At 36.8% G+C, this 15,000-nt stretch overlaps 2 protein-coding genes across 2 annotated transcripts; both read right to left on the bottom strand.

The window, feature by feature from the left end:
* Window positions 1-2,357: 2,357 nt before the first annotated feature.
* Window positions 2,358-6,330, bottom strand: LOC138013644 (ATP-dependent DNA helicase pif1-like). Its single transcript, XM_068860734.1, has 4 exons — window positions 4,403-6,330; window positions 3,214-3,397; window positions 2,848-2,927; window positions 2,358-2,369 (listed from the first exon to the last, which is right to left on the bottom strand). The coding sequence occupies exons 1-4, from the start codon at window positions 6,227-6,229 to the stop codon at window positions 2,358-2,360; spliced, it is 2,103 nt and encodes a 700-aa protein (XP_068716835.1). The 5' UTR covers window positions 6,230-6,330.
* Window positions 6,331-7,694: 1,364 nt separating this feature from the next.
* Window positions 7,695-8,891, bottom strand: LOC138013643 (uncharacterized). The gene has a single exon (XM_068860733.1). It carries the CDS (start codon window positions 8,889-8,891, stop codon window positions 7,695-7,697), a length of 1,197 nt encoding a protein of 398 aa, XP_068716834.1.
* Between the last annotated feature and the right edge of the window lie 6,109 nt (window positions 8,892-15,000).

Genomic DNA, 15,000 nt, shown 5'->3' with positions numbered 1-15,000 from the left:
AAATGAATGTTACTTGCCGGACAAACAGGCAAACTTTAAATAGATGCGACTTCAGTAAACACTGTGAGACACACAACAGAGATCACAGATCTACTTGTGGTATTCGATTCCTTCTCTGTCTTTGTTGAACCCGTAATTTACCAGAGAAATTTCCATTTGGTTTCAGTGTTGTACGTAACACCACCTTGGCGAAATATTAGAAGTACAGCTCATTTTGATTTCGGCTCGACGGGCGAAAGATTCACGCTGTCGAAGTCCATTACTCGTCGCTTTTAAGATTCCAGATCTTTATGTTTCACCGCCTGTCTTGACGTTCCATTCTTGAGCTCCATATGGGTATATTTCTTGAAAGATATACTAAAACGCCATTCGCGTTACAATGACTTTCGACGCCATTACAGGTTAATTGTGCAGAGCAAGCTACGCATTACCCCAGCCCCCTCAAACCTAACAAAATACGCAGAGAAGACTCTATGCACACCACTTAGCAGGGGAGTGACAGGCAAGAATTTTCCCGACACGGAAAAAAACTAGACGCTCCGTGAGCGTAGACTGGGTTGCCCGTTTGTAAGTGTGATACCAGGAGCGAAACACTGGGACACTCAGTTGGGTGGTAAGTGGATTTTTCTCAGAGTAATGGTGGGTGTGGCAATCCGAAGAAAAAAAGTGAAAGAATGCAATAGGTACTCCTGGTAACTCCTACAATGGAAGAAGAAGGCCAGGGGATTGAATGCGGATGCAGCATATTTCTCATTCATTCTTAGGGCCGCTTGATTCTCTAAGCCCGCTGTGTAGTGAAGTGGTACTTAGTTGCGGGGAGCAAGTAAAAAACCATGAATTTAGGTTTTCTTCATTGTTGAGAGTTTAATTTAGGATACACGAGGAGGCATTAGATTTTAGATGTTGCACAACATATGTAGTTATTTCTTCTATACAGGTAAGCTTGAATTAATTACATTTTTTCTTAGTTTAAAGCTTGGTTGGGCTGGAAGTGAGTTGATTTCGGCGGAGAAGAGGCCATTATCATAAATTATTTTTGTGAATTCAAGTTTGATCAGCGGTTTAGCTTGTGTCCTTAGTATCCAATTTCGCGCGGTTCGAGGACCATGTGAGGGTTTGCCTGCCATGTTGTTTTGTTATTTGGCGGACTTCACAGTTTTACCCTGTCTGAAGAGGCTCAAGCGTGTTCTGTAAGTCAGTTTTCAGAGAACCATTTGTGTGTTATTCGAAGCATTATACTAGCCACACTTTTCCTTTCATTTAGAAACCGTGAAAGGAATTGTTACGTGACAAGTTTGTGATATCTAACAACTGTAATAGGACCGCGGTAAAGTTAATAATTGGGACAGAGTCTGAAGCAGGATTGTGTGGAATCGTCTCAGAAGTGTATTGTAAACCGTTCAAGCTTGAATGTTGTTGAGGAGTTAAGTCTTATGTGGGTGACGGTAATATGAAATAAATCCTTTTAACGCATTTGGAGTTTGGACTTTATTCTGTCATATGGTAATCTCTGTGGTTTTGGCGGGCACAATTTTGTTTGCTGCTCGCAGGCTTCCTCTTGGCCTGATCGAAGATCAACGTTCTGTGCAGTTGCTTGGGTCTTCCATTCTACTGTCAGATTTATCAAAGTACTGTCAGTGTAACGGTTCACTGCTTCTGATTTAAGGTGCTTGTAAGATACTTTTGCAGTCTCTTGATATAAATCTTTTGGAATCCTAGATCATAGCAGGAGCCCATCTGTGTTTCTGACCATAGATGCCCGAGCATTTACATGATCAGTAATGCTCATGTATCATTTCGTTCATTGCTTCATTCATCGTGGGAACACTTGAATCCACAAATGACCAGCTTCCAAAGGTCTCCAAAGACATTGGCTTCATGGCTCAGTTGGTTAGAGCGTCTCACTGGTATCGCAAGGTCATGGGTTGAGATCCTGTTGAAGTCCTGAATTTTTCAGGCTTTTCTACGCAATTTCTAGAATTGTTTTCATAACGGCGAGGATCATAACTTCACTTGAGTTTTTACTTAACAGCCTAAGAATTGTTCTCTTCTTGGATGTACATTGTATTTCTGCAGAAAAAAGGAAATGAGAAACCTTTTAGGACTTTTAACTTTTACGGAAGATGAATGTGGGTTCGTCCCAAGTGTTTTTGGTTCGAAAGGAATTTACATAACACACAAAATATGCAAACAATGGGACCATGAAAAGAGCGAAAAGATATTTTCATATCAACTACTGGGGGACTTTTGAAAGATGTATTTTTCAGCATGTTACGTGCAAACCAAGAAAAAAGAAATCAGAGTTCCTTTAGTAAGAGTCTTACCTACAATCCTCTGATAACTAGTTGATTGAATTTTCATCCGAACACCTAAAAGAGAAAAAGATATCCAGATTTTATTTTTATGAACAAGTATTTGTTATTGTAAATAAGGTAGGCTCTATAAATATTTCTTTCATTGTTTTTATAATAATAATAATAATAATAATAATTATTATTATTATTATTATTACTTTTATTTTATTTTATTATTTTGTTAAAGGGGAACTGAAGGTAAAAAAGAAAGATTTTTTGTTTAAACTTTAGACCATACACAATAAAGTTTTCAACTTTTTTCCTGTTATATCCGTCGCTCTTCCACCTAAAAAAAACTTTTTATTCCAATTTTGGGCTATCAGCGCTGCGGCTCAGAGTGGAGGAGTCAGCGGTCATTTTTGCGGCTTATGATGTATGATATGGGGAAGACATGTCAGAAGCAGTGTTTAGACTGATGTTTGTTGTGAATATTGAGTCCACTAAGAAACAGCAAAGCAACAAAGAAAATATCCACAGCAGCACTTGTGTTTACCTTGTTTCTGTTGATTATGAAATCTCTGTTTCCTGTATCATACCTCACAGCAGGCGCCTGACTTAGTTTTTGAGCGTTCCCTGAAAAGGCCAAAAAAGTGGGAAAAGCCCAACTTCGAGCGTAATTTTGTCCCAGAAAACAGGAAACGAGAAGAAGTAACTCCACAAACTTAACTTTACTTATGTTAGACTAATTTCCAAAAAAAAAGTGTTGGAAAAGTTGTTGCTTTTGGCCTTCAGTTCTCCTTTAATGGTGGTCTGAACTGGTACGTCATATAAGAAGCATGCCTGTCGTTTATAGTTATTGAGAGTCCTGCCTGGGAATATCTGAGTAAGATGAAAGATACAAAGTAATATGTAAACTTACCTACTCGTGGTGCAGGGCACAGGCAGGGGATGAGGCACCATATGGTGGTGCCTTGTAAAATGCTTGTCATTAGACCTCTGAAGTCTCCCATTCTGGTTATGGGAACTTCTAGCTTAGAAAAACAGATTGTCTCCTCAGGTTCTTGGGCAAGTTTGGAAGTTCTTGTGGCATTATGAACATGATCCTTTTTGACAAAGAAATTGATAGAATTTACCAACTTCTAGAAAAAAAATTTCTTGGTAATTTCAAATTGATTGACAGATGATTATCAAAATCTCTGCTTATTCCAAAACAATTACATTATTGTGTAACATGGTTTAATTTCTCTCCACTGGTTGCAGAGCCTTAGATTTAATCTGCTTTGCTTAAGTCAAATGATGCCATCTAAAAACAATAATAATATTAAAGATAAATGTTTATAATATTTAAGACGAAACTGATGAAACTTGTCAAGGTGGTGCACCAATTTGTCTGCTTTTGAGGACACTGTGGTAGATTGGGATTTTATGAATTTCTAGTTTTGTTCTAGCTGGACTTGTGATCTCTTTGCCAGGTCTTTGCGACACCTTTTTTCAAAATATCTAGAAGAGTTCTTTCATTTTCATTGTAAAAGGTCCTTGCATGAAAGTTTCATAATATAATTTTAGTTATAGCTAGCATATGGATATTTTAACAGCATCATGGTTCCTGCAAAGACACACTTGTACATTTATGAGAATTTTATATTTACAGTTATTGCTATAAATAAATATTATATGCTTTGCATGACAGTTTAAATAAATATAAATATTTAAATATCTTTGTTATACTTTATGGATATTTTAACAGCATCATGGTCAGAGTAGTAGACACTAATTACAGTATTCTCTATGATGTCAAATTTTGTTGTTTTTAGGTAAATTTGGTCAAGTATGTTTCCTGATGAGACAAAAGTTGGACTTTGTACAAACTGTGAATAACCTAGAGAGGTCATTAAAGATTTTAGCGGTCTTATGCTATCATCATTTAAGTAGTTGATATTGAAATCACCAAGAATGATGTCGATTGGATAAGTGCCAAGGATATTTTGTAGATGAGTTACATACTGTATTATATTTGAGTTGTTCTTTCGGTAAAGAAAAAGAACTGTAAAATTGGGACACATAGTTGTAGATGTATTCAAAATTATTACAAATTTCATTGCATTTACTTGTGGAAAGTATTCATGTTCCTTAGTTTCTATTGATCTTCTGGTACACAGTGCCAAACTTAAAAATCTATCAGTAGGATGATCTTGCCTGTAGAGAGTAAATGGTAGTAGATGAGATTTTATGTCAGTATCATTGCTATGAGGTACAAGTTGTGTTTCTGTCAGTGCAATTAGATCACTGTTCTTTATGTTTGCATCATACTTGATATCTACACTATGTTTTTTGAGTGATCGTATGTTTAATACACATATAGCGAGCATTGAATTGTCCTTATATTTTTCACTAGTTCCCATGGTTTTTGAGATTTCTCGCAATCTTTCATATTCTTTATGTACCCGAGGATCTGCTTTCACATGTTTGCTGTTAATTTTTCCTAGAATGTGAATACCATTTAAAGAGGTCGCTCGGCTCAGTGCAACATATACCTGACCATAATTGAATGATCTCTGTTTGACCAACTCAAAACTAATGACGAGACTGTTAAGTGACAATCCCTGTACTTTGTGAATGCTAACAGCGTAAGCCAATGTCAAAGGGAATTGCATTCTCTGTATTTCTGGAGAAGAAGGTTTATTTGGATGTATTTTAATTTTTGCTAGGACAGGTTCTACGGGTACAACTCTGTTTTGTCGCACAAAACTGCTAGTACTCTTTTGAATTAAATTGTTGCCAGCTTTGGCATCATCAAATTTTACATAGATAATGGTGGGTTTTTTGTTATTTTGATTTACTTCAATTTTAACAACAGTTCCTAGTTGACCATTTATAAGTCTATCTGCAATATCAATGTTGTTGGTTAACATAACTCTAGCAGATTTCTTTATACAGATATTAGCATCAAGTCCACCAGTTTCAGACCTGGGTCTAGCTAAAATTCTGTTAATATCTTGCTGTGATACATTAGGAGGGTACTGATCTGTGGCTTTAAGGTTAAACAACTGTGCAGGTATTTGGTGCAATTTCATTTCATTGTGTCGATTGACTGGATTATTTTCAGCCCAGATGTGAAGAGCATTTGATGGGTAATTAACATCTGATGGATCTATAGATCTAGATTGGATGCACTTGATATCTTCTTCAGTTTGAGTTGCTGTACGGAACCTATTCAGAAGTTCAGAAAATGGTTGGTCATCCTTCTGCCTCATGATATCAACAAGCTCTATCATTGTGAATAGGTGCCATGGGTGGCACAAGTTAAACACATCATTTTTGTAATTTGCAAAAACAGGTTTCCTGCGTATTGGTGGTAGTTGATACATGTCACCAATAGCAAGAACGCTAATGCCTGCAAACAGGTGAACATTTGATGTGCCAACAATTTCTTTTAGTCTTTGGTGGATATGAAGCAAAGTATTGTTAGCAACCATAGAGATTTCATCTATTATGATCAACTTGAGGTCAGCTAGTAACATTCTCATCTGTGTTTTCTTTTGGTCAGACATTGCAGGTAAATTATCACCTGTTTCTTTAGGAATTGCCAAGGCAGTGTTTATTGTTGTCCCATCTATGTTAATAGCAGCAACTCCAGTAGGTGCCATTAAAAGAACTGTAGGTAATTCAGGATTCATCGGAGGATGTCTAAAGGTCTTTGTGACAGTGTGGTAGATTGTTTGGATCAAGTGACTTTTACCAGCACCTGCTCCACCAGTTATAAATAAATGTATTGGTTTTACTTCTTCAGGTTTTCGACTATTCATGTTTTTCATTTTACTTCTACACCAGGTGAGAATTATATCATAAGCATAGTGCTGTTTTTTGTTCAATGATCTAACACACTCCCGTAGCTTATCATCAGTAATTTCTGTTGGCTGGTTGTATGTTATCATTCCAAGGTTTGAATGATTCTCAGTTTCTGATGATGAAACAAGATGTGTAGGTAATTGTTCATTAAATGATTCGTTTGGTGCTGAATCATCTTGCTCTTCAGATTGTAAATCTGCATTTTCCTGGTCATTTATAGAATCATAGCTGGAGTGGATATTGCCCTGGTTATTTCGAAGAAAATCAAGTGCTTCTGTAACAGCATCAGCATCAGGCTCAAAATTCTCTCTGTTTCGTTCCACTACAGCTTGTACTTCATGCTCATAGAATTTAGAAGCATATGTTTGATCACTTCCTAAAAGACTTGTTTCATCTCTCCATGGGTAGTAAAGCATCAGGAGATGATGAAAATACAGTTCAGGTTCTTTTGCTTTGTTTGGCTTGTGATATCGTATAACAGCTTTTATTTTTCTACACTTCATAACTTCATGGGTGTTCATTAATCTTATTTTGTCTGGAGGTGACGTATCAGGATCACAATTGTGATGTAATTCAATGACATCATCAGTTAAAACCTCAGGTTGTGCATCAGCTGTTTCTTGGCAGTCCTTTTTGTATTCTTTATAATAGTATGCAGCAAACTCTGCCAGACATAGCCTATCTACAGAAGGAATACACTGTGGTCTTCAAGTGTATCGATCAATAATATTTGATTTAAAGATATCAGTACTTTCATTATCCAGTTCATTAAGTTCTTCTGGTGATTTAGCAATGCGTACCCTTTTTTCTGGTAGGTCAGTGCTTACAAAAACTGTTGCAGGGAATATTTTTCGTAACCATAGTTCAGGCATGCATCTGTAAACACATTCTTGTGAACTGACTTCTCTGGTAGAGAGGAAAGCAGCACCAATTCTTTTTAAGCTATCCCTGACACTCAAGTTTTCTTTCTTAGCTTCCTTTGCAGCATTCATAATTGCCTGTGAGCATTCAGTCTCATCCTTGGTAAAATATGAGCACACATACGTTATGCACTTGTAGTGGTTAAATACAGGTTGCAAGTCAACATTCGCTCTAAAACCCTTAATACCAGCAATAAAATAATTATTAATAAAACAGCTGTTTGTTGGTCTTTTAAGGTGCAGCTCATAGTCTGAGTCAGGTGAATGGATAAAGCCCAATAATATTGCTCTTCAGTTATGTTTACAGATTTGAAAATATCAGCTTCTGTTAATGTAGGATTATAGTTTGCGTTACTGGGATTTAACACTTCATCTATTTTTTCTTTAACTAGTCTAAGGATTTCTTTTTGTCTGTCTATGGTACTCGTTTTTTTTTCTGGATTTAAATCATCAGAAAGAGGTTCAGCCACAGTAGTCTTCTTTGTAAAAAAGTGCCCAAAATTAAACCTACATTTAATGTTTTTGTATTTTCTACATGTCTTTGAATGACTGTGCTTTTGGTAGGTTTTTACAAGCTCATGTAACTCAGGGTCTTGACTCTGATCAGGAAGGCATGCCTGCACATGTTCATCTATGAAATGGCTTCCTTGGTGTCATGTGTTAGTTCAGGGCTATCTGATGTCCATATTAAGGCATGTAAGTGAGGAGAGCCTCTCATCTGAAACTCAATGCGGAGTGCATAGTATACTATTTTACCAATTGGGTTTGCATTAGTTAGAAGAATTTCAGTGAAGAATGTTTCAACTCTATATTGAAAGTGCTTAGCAACAACAACAGGATTTACATTCAGAATTGAGCATCTTTCATCATAAGATAAAGCATCAACTTGTTCATTTGTTAGATTTTTGCCTTGTGTTCTTGCAATAATCTGAAAAAGTTCAGGCCACCTAAGGTCAGCACAGGATAATGTCATAAACCATGTTGGTATTCCAAGCTGTTTTACCATAGCTACTACTTCATACATAAATTTTTGCCAATAAGGTGGTGTTCCTGGAATTTGTCTCAAAAATAAATAAGCCTGATCTTGACAAATAAGATTTTGTAAAATTTGCATATTATTTGATCTTATTTGAGAAGCAGTAAGAGGCTGGCCATGCATTTTTTTCAGAGCAATATTGATGCTATCTGATACTTTCTTCTGTTCTATGATGAACTGAGCAAAGAAGAGATATTCAGGATTGGTAGCAAATCTACCACTGTGATGTAAAAGTCTTGCATTGAAGTACTTAACTGGCGACAACTTTATTTCTAGGTTGACAGAGTACCCATACTTTCCTTTTGGAAACAAAATAGGAAATGCTAGTTCTTCACATTGCTTGTCTGCCATGAAGGAAACTGGATGTTTAGTTTCACCAGGTGCAATAGCATAGACTTCGTCTCCTTGAGATGATACATTATCATTTTGCTCAACAGTTACAGGATAATCTGGTATTATAGACTGCAAGCAAGTTTCACTTGTTGGTGCTCGATATTCATTTAAAGGATCGTCATTTTCTTCATCTGCAGGTGTGCTGACATTCTCACCATTTTCATTGTTTGAAGAAGTGTCATCACTTATACCAGATTCAGTAGAGTGGTTGTCATTATTCAAAGTCGAATCGTCTAAATTAACATCATTTTGTTGCAATGTTTTAAGATGCCTATCTATTTTGTCAATGTCTATACATATATTATCATACAACGGATTGTTCATTTTGAGCCACATCAGAGCATTTAATATTAGTTGAGGTCGCACAGCTTGAAAATAAACATGTCCTCTAAACTCCATTTTTGTCTTTAGTTTCAACACCTTTCAGGTGGACGTGGCAATGTAGTACATGCTTGATCACATTCAACTGGTATATTGCATATTGCTCCTTTAATTTTCCTCTGTTGGCCTTTAGGCATTACCACTATCTTTTCAAAGACTATCCTCTGTGCTATTAATATTTGTTCAAGTTTTTCTAGTACTGAGAGTTCTGGTGGTATTCTATCAACTTCCAGTTTATTACCTACAGCTTGACATGGTACTTGCCCTTTTGAAACTTTTGCATGACATGTTCTACAGATGTATTGTTTGTCATCAAATGACTTTATCTCAGTGAAAAGACGGTGTACACTGTATTTATTTTCTTTAAGTAACATAACTGTTTTTCTATATAGTATTCGATGACAAACTGAACATATGTAATATGGCCCCTCTCTGATCTTATTCTGAAATACTGATATGTAGTGATCCAATTTATGCTGAACATCGTTTGCCTTTTTTTTAGAAATTTTTGCTGCATCACTTATGCACTTTATTTTTTGCTTTTTTGTAGGATTCATGCTGCAATATTCTTGTTTTTTTTGGTTCAAGTATTGTGCCTTAATGAGTGGTTCCATTGCATCATAGTTCCGCTTTTTTTGTTTATTTATCAGATCTTTTTCTGCAGGATCTAGTGACTTGTACCATACTGCTCTGTCAGACAAGAGCTTTTCTTTTTCCGCAGGATCTAGTGATTTGTACCTCTCTGCCTTGTGAGACGCGAGTTTTTCTTTTTCTGCAGGATCTAGAGATTTATACCGCTCTGCTCTGTCAGACAAGAGTTGTTCTTTTTTGCAGGATCTAGTGATTTGTACCACTCTGCTCTGTCAGACAAGAGTTTTTCTTTCTCTGTAGGATCTAATGACTTGTACCAATCTGCTTTGCTAACCAAGTATTTTCGTTTGGCACTAGGTTCCATGTTTGCATAACTTTCTCTTCGTTTTTCGGCAAGTGAATTTTTCTGCCTATTGGATTTGTGTTTCCTTAATACCTTTTGTCTTAAAGTGCTTGGCAAATTACTGTAACACTTTAGAAATCTGATAATGTATGCTACCTCTAAATTATTAGTTGTATTGATTTTTGTAACAGTATTAGCAAGGGCTTGAAGAAGGAAGTTGCTGTCATTGACAGTTTGAAATTCATCTAAAGTTCCATCACTATGGAATATTATTAAGTAGTATTTGATGCTTTTAGTCTTAGAATTGTGCTGAAATATGCAACTTGCACAGTAATTTGAAAACCATATTTTAAATCCAGTATTGCCTCTTGTGTTATCCAAAATAAAGTTCTGGAAGTGTTTGCTACTGCTGGATGCACAACTAAATCTGCCTTCTTTTTGTGCTGTAAAGACAACATCAATAGTTGCATCATATATTTGAAGTTTGTTTGGAAATTTGCATAAACAAAGATTTTCATCAGGACATGAAAATTGTTCCTCGTAAAACTCATTTCCATGGTCAATAATTGCTTCTAGAGTTTGTGAATTCCAGTAACTGCATGCCTTAACCACTGAAAAACAAATGCTATAAAATGATAAAGCACAACAGGGTCGTATAAAAGACTCATTGCTTCTTGTTGAAATATGTGCCATTTCTCCACCATCATCAGCAAGTTCTGATTGAGAGATTTCACTGTTCTCATCAACTAAGTGATTGTCGTCCTTTTCTAGTCTTGTTATGTGAACACCTATCAGCTCAAACAATGCATTTGAATTTTCATACAGGGTTTGCAAATAACATGTGACATCCTGTATACTTTGTGCTTCTAATAATACACATGTTCCTTGAGAATGGGGCATACCAAATGCATCCCTAGCATGTGAATCAAATATTTTAAATTTACCACCTGGAGTACAGTACATAGAAACAGTACTACATTCAATTGTTAAAAGAAAGAATTGGTAGTTTTGCGTTACTAATGTTAGCAAAGCATCAACCAAAGGCATACAGAAACTCAAACCATGTATAATGGATCTACCATTTATAGTACCACTATAGCTTGAACTGTATTGAAGCTGATAATCTGTATTAAACACATTGAGCACATCTGGTAACTCAGTTAACAACAGGAAAGTTTGTCTGGATAGTCTAGATAACCCAGAATACAATTCATTACCAATGTTCATGATGTTGATCAAGTCCACTGATGAGATAATATTATTCCTATAATTATACATAAGTGAAGTAAGAGACATTGCTACACACTGAGTGCCTGCATTCTCGCCGAACAATTCCACATTGCCTTGACTATAAGGTGCTTGAATAGTTTTGGTAAGATCAATGGGCCCAGGGTTTTTCTCTATATCATTTGACAGCTTTAACTCTGTATGATTCATCCTATGGTTAACGTTCTTATAAACAGATCTTACTGAAGTATAGTTACATCTAGGTTTCACTCTTCCACGGCGAGTTTTAGGTTTTTTCCTTCGATTTGCTGTCCACCACGTCCTTTGTGTACTCCTCTTCTTAGTAGCAGACCTTAGTCTCACATACAAATAGTCTAACTTACGATTAACTACACTCAATTTCGTAAATAAATGCATGGCAGAAGATTTCGGTACGTTCTTTTTAATATATTTTCGAACTAATTTCCTGAAAGATCTGCTCTTATGCAAGGCTCGTGATAGCTGTTTCACTGGAATTCTGCTTGGTTCTCGGTCCCTTTGTTGACGCCCTCCTACACATTTACAATAAACAAACTTAGCATAACGAGATCGAAGTTGCAAGTCATTTACTGATTCTTTATTATCAATATCGACAACAACAGATGGCTGTGCGGCATTCTCAAATATGTTCTCCTGTAAGGCTCGCGTCAGCTGTTTCACTGAAATTCTGCTTGGTTCTCCATCCTTTTGAACAACGTGGCGACGCCCTTTTAAACATTTACAATAAACAAACTTAGCATAACGAGATCGAAGTTGCAAGTCATTTATTGATTCTTCATTATCAACATCGACAACAACAGACAGCTGTGCGCCTTTCTCAAATAGGTCACAGTCATTGAATGCATTCAAAATAGGTTCATCCAAACATAAAACGCTGCACCAAGCATGGTACAAAATGCTGACAACATTAGTGAGGATGATTCCAACCGATACAAATAGTTGAATATGAAATAGCATTACAGCTCGAAATACACAGAAATTCAGTAATAGCAGAAAACAAACAGCCATAATAATACAAATGGATAGAAAATTCACCTTCTTTTTCAGAATTTTAACTAAATGCATCCGGCTCAGCATACTATCTTTCTGCGACTCGATGGCATCAGTACTGACTTTGTGCTCACCAACTTTCTTCTCTTGGAGGCAAGGCTGTTGCCTAACAGGAGCCCGGTAGCCTGGGGCTCCCAAAGAATAGCTCTGGGCGCCTTAATTTTTCACAGCAACACCTTTCACTTCGTATGTTGGGCTCCTAAGTTCTCAGCGTTTATCTCTGAGGGCCCTTTAAAATTTTCTTAGGCAGAAGCCTTGCTTGGAGGCTTTCACAGTTCTGGGCTTTTCTTGTTTGGTATTTGGTTCATATCAGTGTAGTTCATATCATGATTCTCATATATTTGGTCATTTAGTACACATTTGTTCTCAATATAGCTTTCTCTCAGTTCGCGGACCGACCCGGGCCAAAACATTCGCTCAATGACATCTTTTAGTGTGGGTCTACCGCGAACGGCGTGTGCATAAGTGAGCGGTTTGAGCGTTCCCAGCAAGAAACTCAATACAACAAAAAGCCACATGGCGACAAAACACGCAATGTCCACTAACTCTGGTCTACGGCAACTAACTTCACCACAATTTGATCGCGCAGGAGTGACAATGAAATGGTTCTTCTCAATCATGTGATTCTGCCTGTCAACAAGGCATTATGCTGACGATCGAAATCCTCCAATCATGATCAGCAATTTTATTTCGCATGTCAAGTGGTTGCTGACATCGCAAATGTTCTCCATTCCGCAAACAAAGCTGGTCACGTTCTCGAGATGATTCACATAAAGCGTAACAACAGATTCAGAAGGAACAGAAATGGATTGATTTAACTCTGTACTGCCGAAAAGCAAAGCTAACAGCTCATAAACATTATCGAAAAATGATTTCATAATTCATAGCCAAATCACCACGGCAAAAAACAACCTCGCATGTCGCATACTCGTAACGGTTTTCTAATGATTGACAGATTTCTTTCTTTATGAGGCAATCATAGAAAGGGCCCGTACGCACTGGGCAAAGTGTTGTTTATTTTGAGACAAGTGCGACTGGTGATTATTTTGTAAAGGCTTACCAAACTTTCGAGACGCCGTCGTCCTGCCTGGGAGCAGGACAAAATTTTGTCAGAGGTGAAATCCGACAGATTTGTCAATTTACATGCCATGATTATGATGATTTGAAGGAAAATGTCAATCAAGAAAATTTAATCTCTATTTTTAGTCGGAGTATTTGGTGTTTATTTTGGTGTGATTGGCACTTGTGGTTAACAAATATTTTACTGTGCCTCAGACTCTCAGTGCTTCCACGGTTGAAAAATTGGGCCAAATTTTTCAACATTTTTGGAAGGGTCAAACAAATTTTGTCAGTCCAGTGCGTCCGAAACCAAACCCCCAAAGCGGCAAAGATCTGAGGTACCTTCCCCTGTGCGCACTAAATAAATTAACGAAACTTTTAAGACGTGTAAACAAATATTACACATATGCAAATTAGTTAACCTTGGATAATACGCAGAGCTATTTAGAACGGGCAGAAGAATCTCAAAAAAACCTTTTCCAGCCAAAAGTAATTTTATTGAAACAAACAACATATTTGCTATTAGAGGGAAGAAAAAACTTCCCATTTCATTGCGTGCGTGCAAACAAGCTGCCAACACGCGTGTCAAAACCGCGACTGCATAAATTTCCCACCAGTGTTCAGCATCAAACCCTTTGCTGAAAAACCCTTTACTTGAATTATCAAGCGAAATATAGCAACAAGCTTTCTTTCAAATAAATTTTGACTAACAATAATTAATAAAATTTTATTTCAGTGTTGTACAAAACACCACACTTATTACAATATTAGAACTACGGGCTCACTTTTATTACGGCTCGACGGGCGAAAGACTGTTGTCGAAGTCCATTACTCGTCGGGTTCCTGAGAAACGTATGTATTTTGACTTCAGGGTGAACTATTTACACAATCGCGAACCATTTAATTGAAAATCTAAACATCTATGAGATACAAAAAACAGACTTGCAAATTATCGCAAATCACAATGCTGACAAGCACAAAAGTAGAAGAAATGGTCAAATAATTATGAAGTTTGTTACTATCTCATCACACTCAAATTTCGCAAAAACGTGACTTTCATGTAAACAATCTTCGCACTAGCAAGTCGTAGCAATAAATTGGATTAACAACCAAGGTTGTTAAAGAAATATTGTTGGCTTCCCAAATAAACTTCATTTCTTGGCTTTACACTACAATGACAAAACGCTTAACACAGGAATTTTTAGTTATTGTCTAAAATCTTTCTCAATTCGGAGAAATCGACCCGTCCGCGAATATTTTAAGAGTTTTTTTCAATGGGATGTCAAACGGCCAAGTGGATGTTATGCATAATCGGGCGATCAAGTTGCGCGTGTGATCCGTTATAAATATTTTTTCACAAAATGTTTCCGAACCGTTAGTATCACCACAGAAGACAAGAACATCATTCTAAATGCTTATTCTACGCAAAAAGTAGGTTCTGGAGGTAATTTTGAGAGTGGAAATCAAGGTTACGCGGCAAACGGCAAATACAAACTCACGATTTAATTCAGTTAACACCAGAAAGACGCTAATCTCATTTTGACAAGAAAATGCTTTACTATTGCCATAAAAACTATCCAGTTAAGCTCGCATATGATAAAACATGATGAATTCATAAAGGCCACCTTTTCCAGCGAACAATTTTTTTAAACAAACAACATATTTGCTATTACAGGCAAAAACCCCTTCTATTTCATTACGTGCGTGAAGAGAAGAAACTCAGTCGTGTCAAATATGCGCAATATTGCAACAAACTAAATTTCAGGATCAAACCGTTTCCATGAAGAACCACGTAAGGTGTTCGATTCGTTCTCTGTC

Source organism: Montipora capricornis, chromosome 8 (genome assembly GCF_036669925.1).
Source record: "Montipora capricornis isolate CH-2021 chromosome 8, ASM3666992v2, whole genome shotgun sequence".
Lineage (NCBI taxonomy): Eukaryota > Metazoa > Cnidaria > Anthozoa > Scleractinia > Acroporidae > Montipora > Montipora capricornis.
Note: the sequence above shows the minus strand (reverse complement) of the source record. Positions and strands in the feature narration are given on the sequence as shown.

Excerpts from the sequence above, each read along its gene's own strand:
- LOC138013644 (XM_068860734.1), bottom strand. The coding sequence starts at position 6,229 with ATGATAACATACAACCAGCCAACAGAAATTACTGATGATAAGCTACGG. Across the intron at positions 3,398-4,402 it reads AACATGAATACTTTCCACAA|GATCATGTTCATAATGCCAC; the intron begins GTAAATGCAATG and ends TTTGTCAAAAAG. Across the intron at positions 2,928-3,213 it reads GTGCCCTGCACCACGAGTAG|GGAACGCTCAAAAACTAAGT; the intron begins GTAAGTTTACAT and ends TGGCCTTTTCAG.
- LOC138013643 (XM_068860733.1), bottom strand. The coding sequence starts at position 8,891 with ATGGAGTTTAGAGGACATGTTTATTTTCAAGCTGTGCGACCTCAACTA.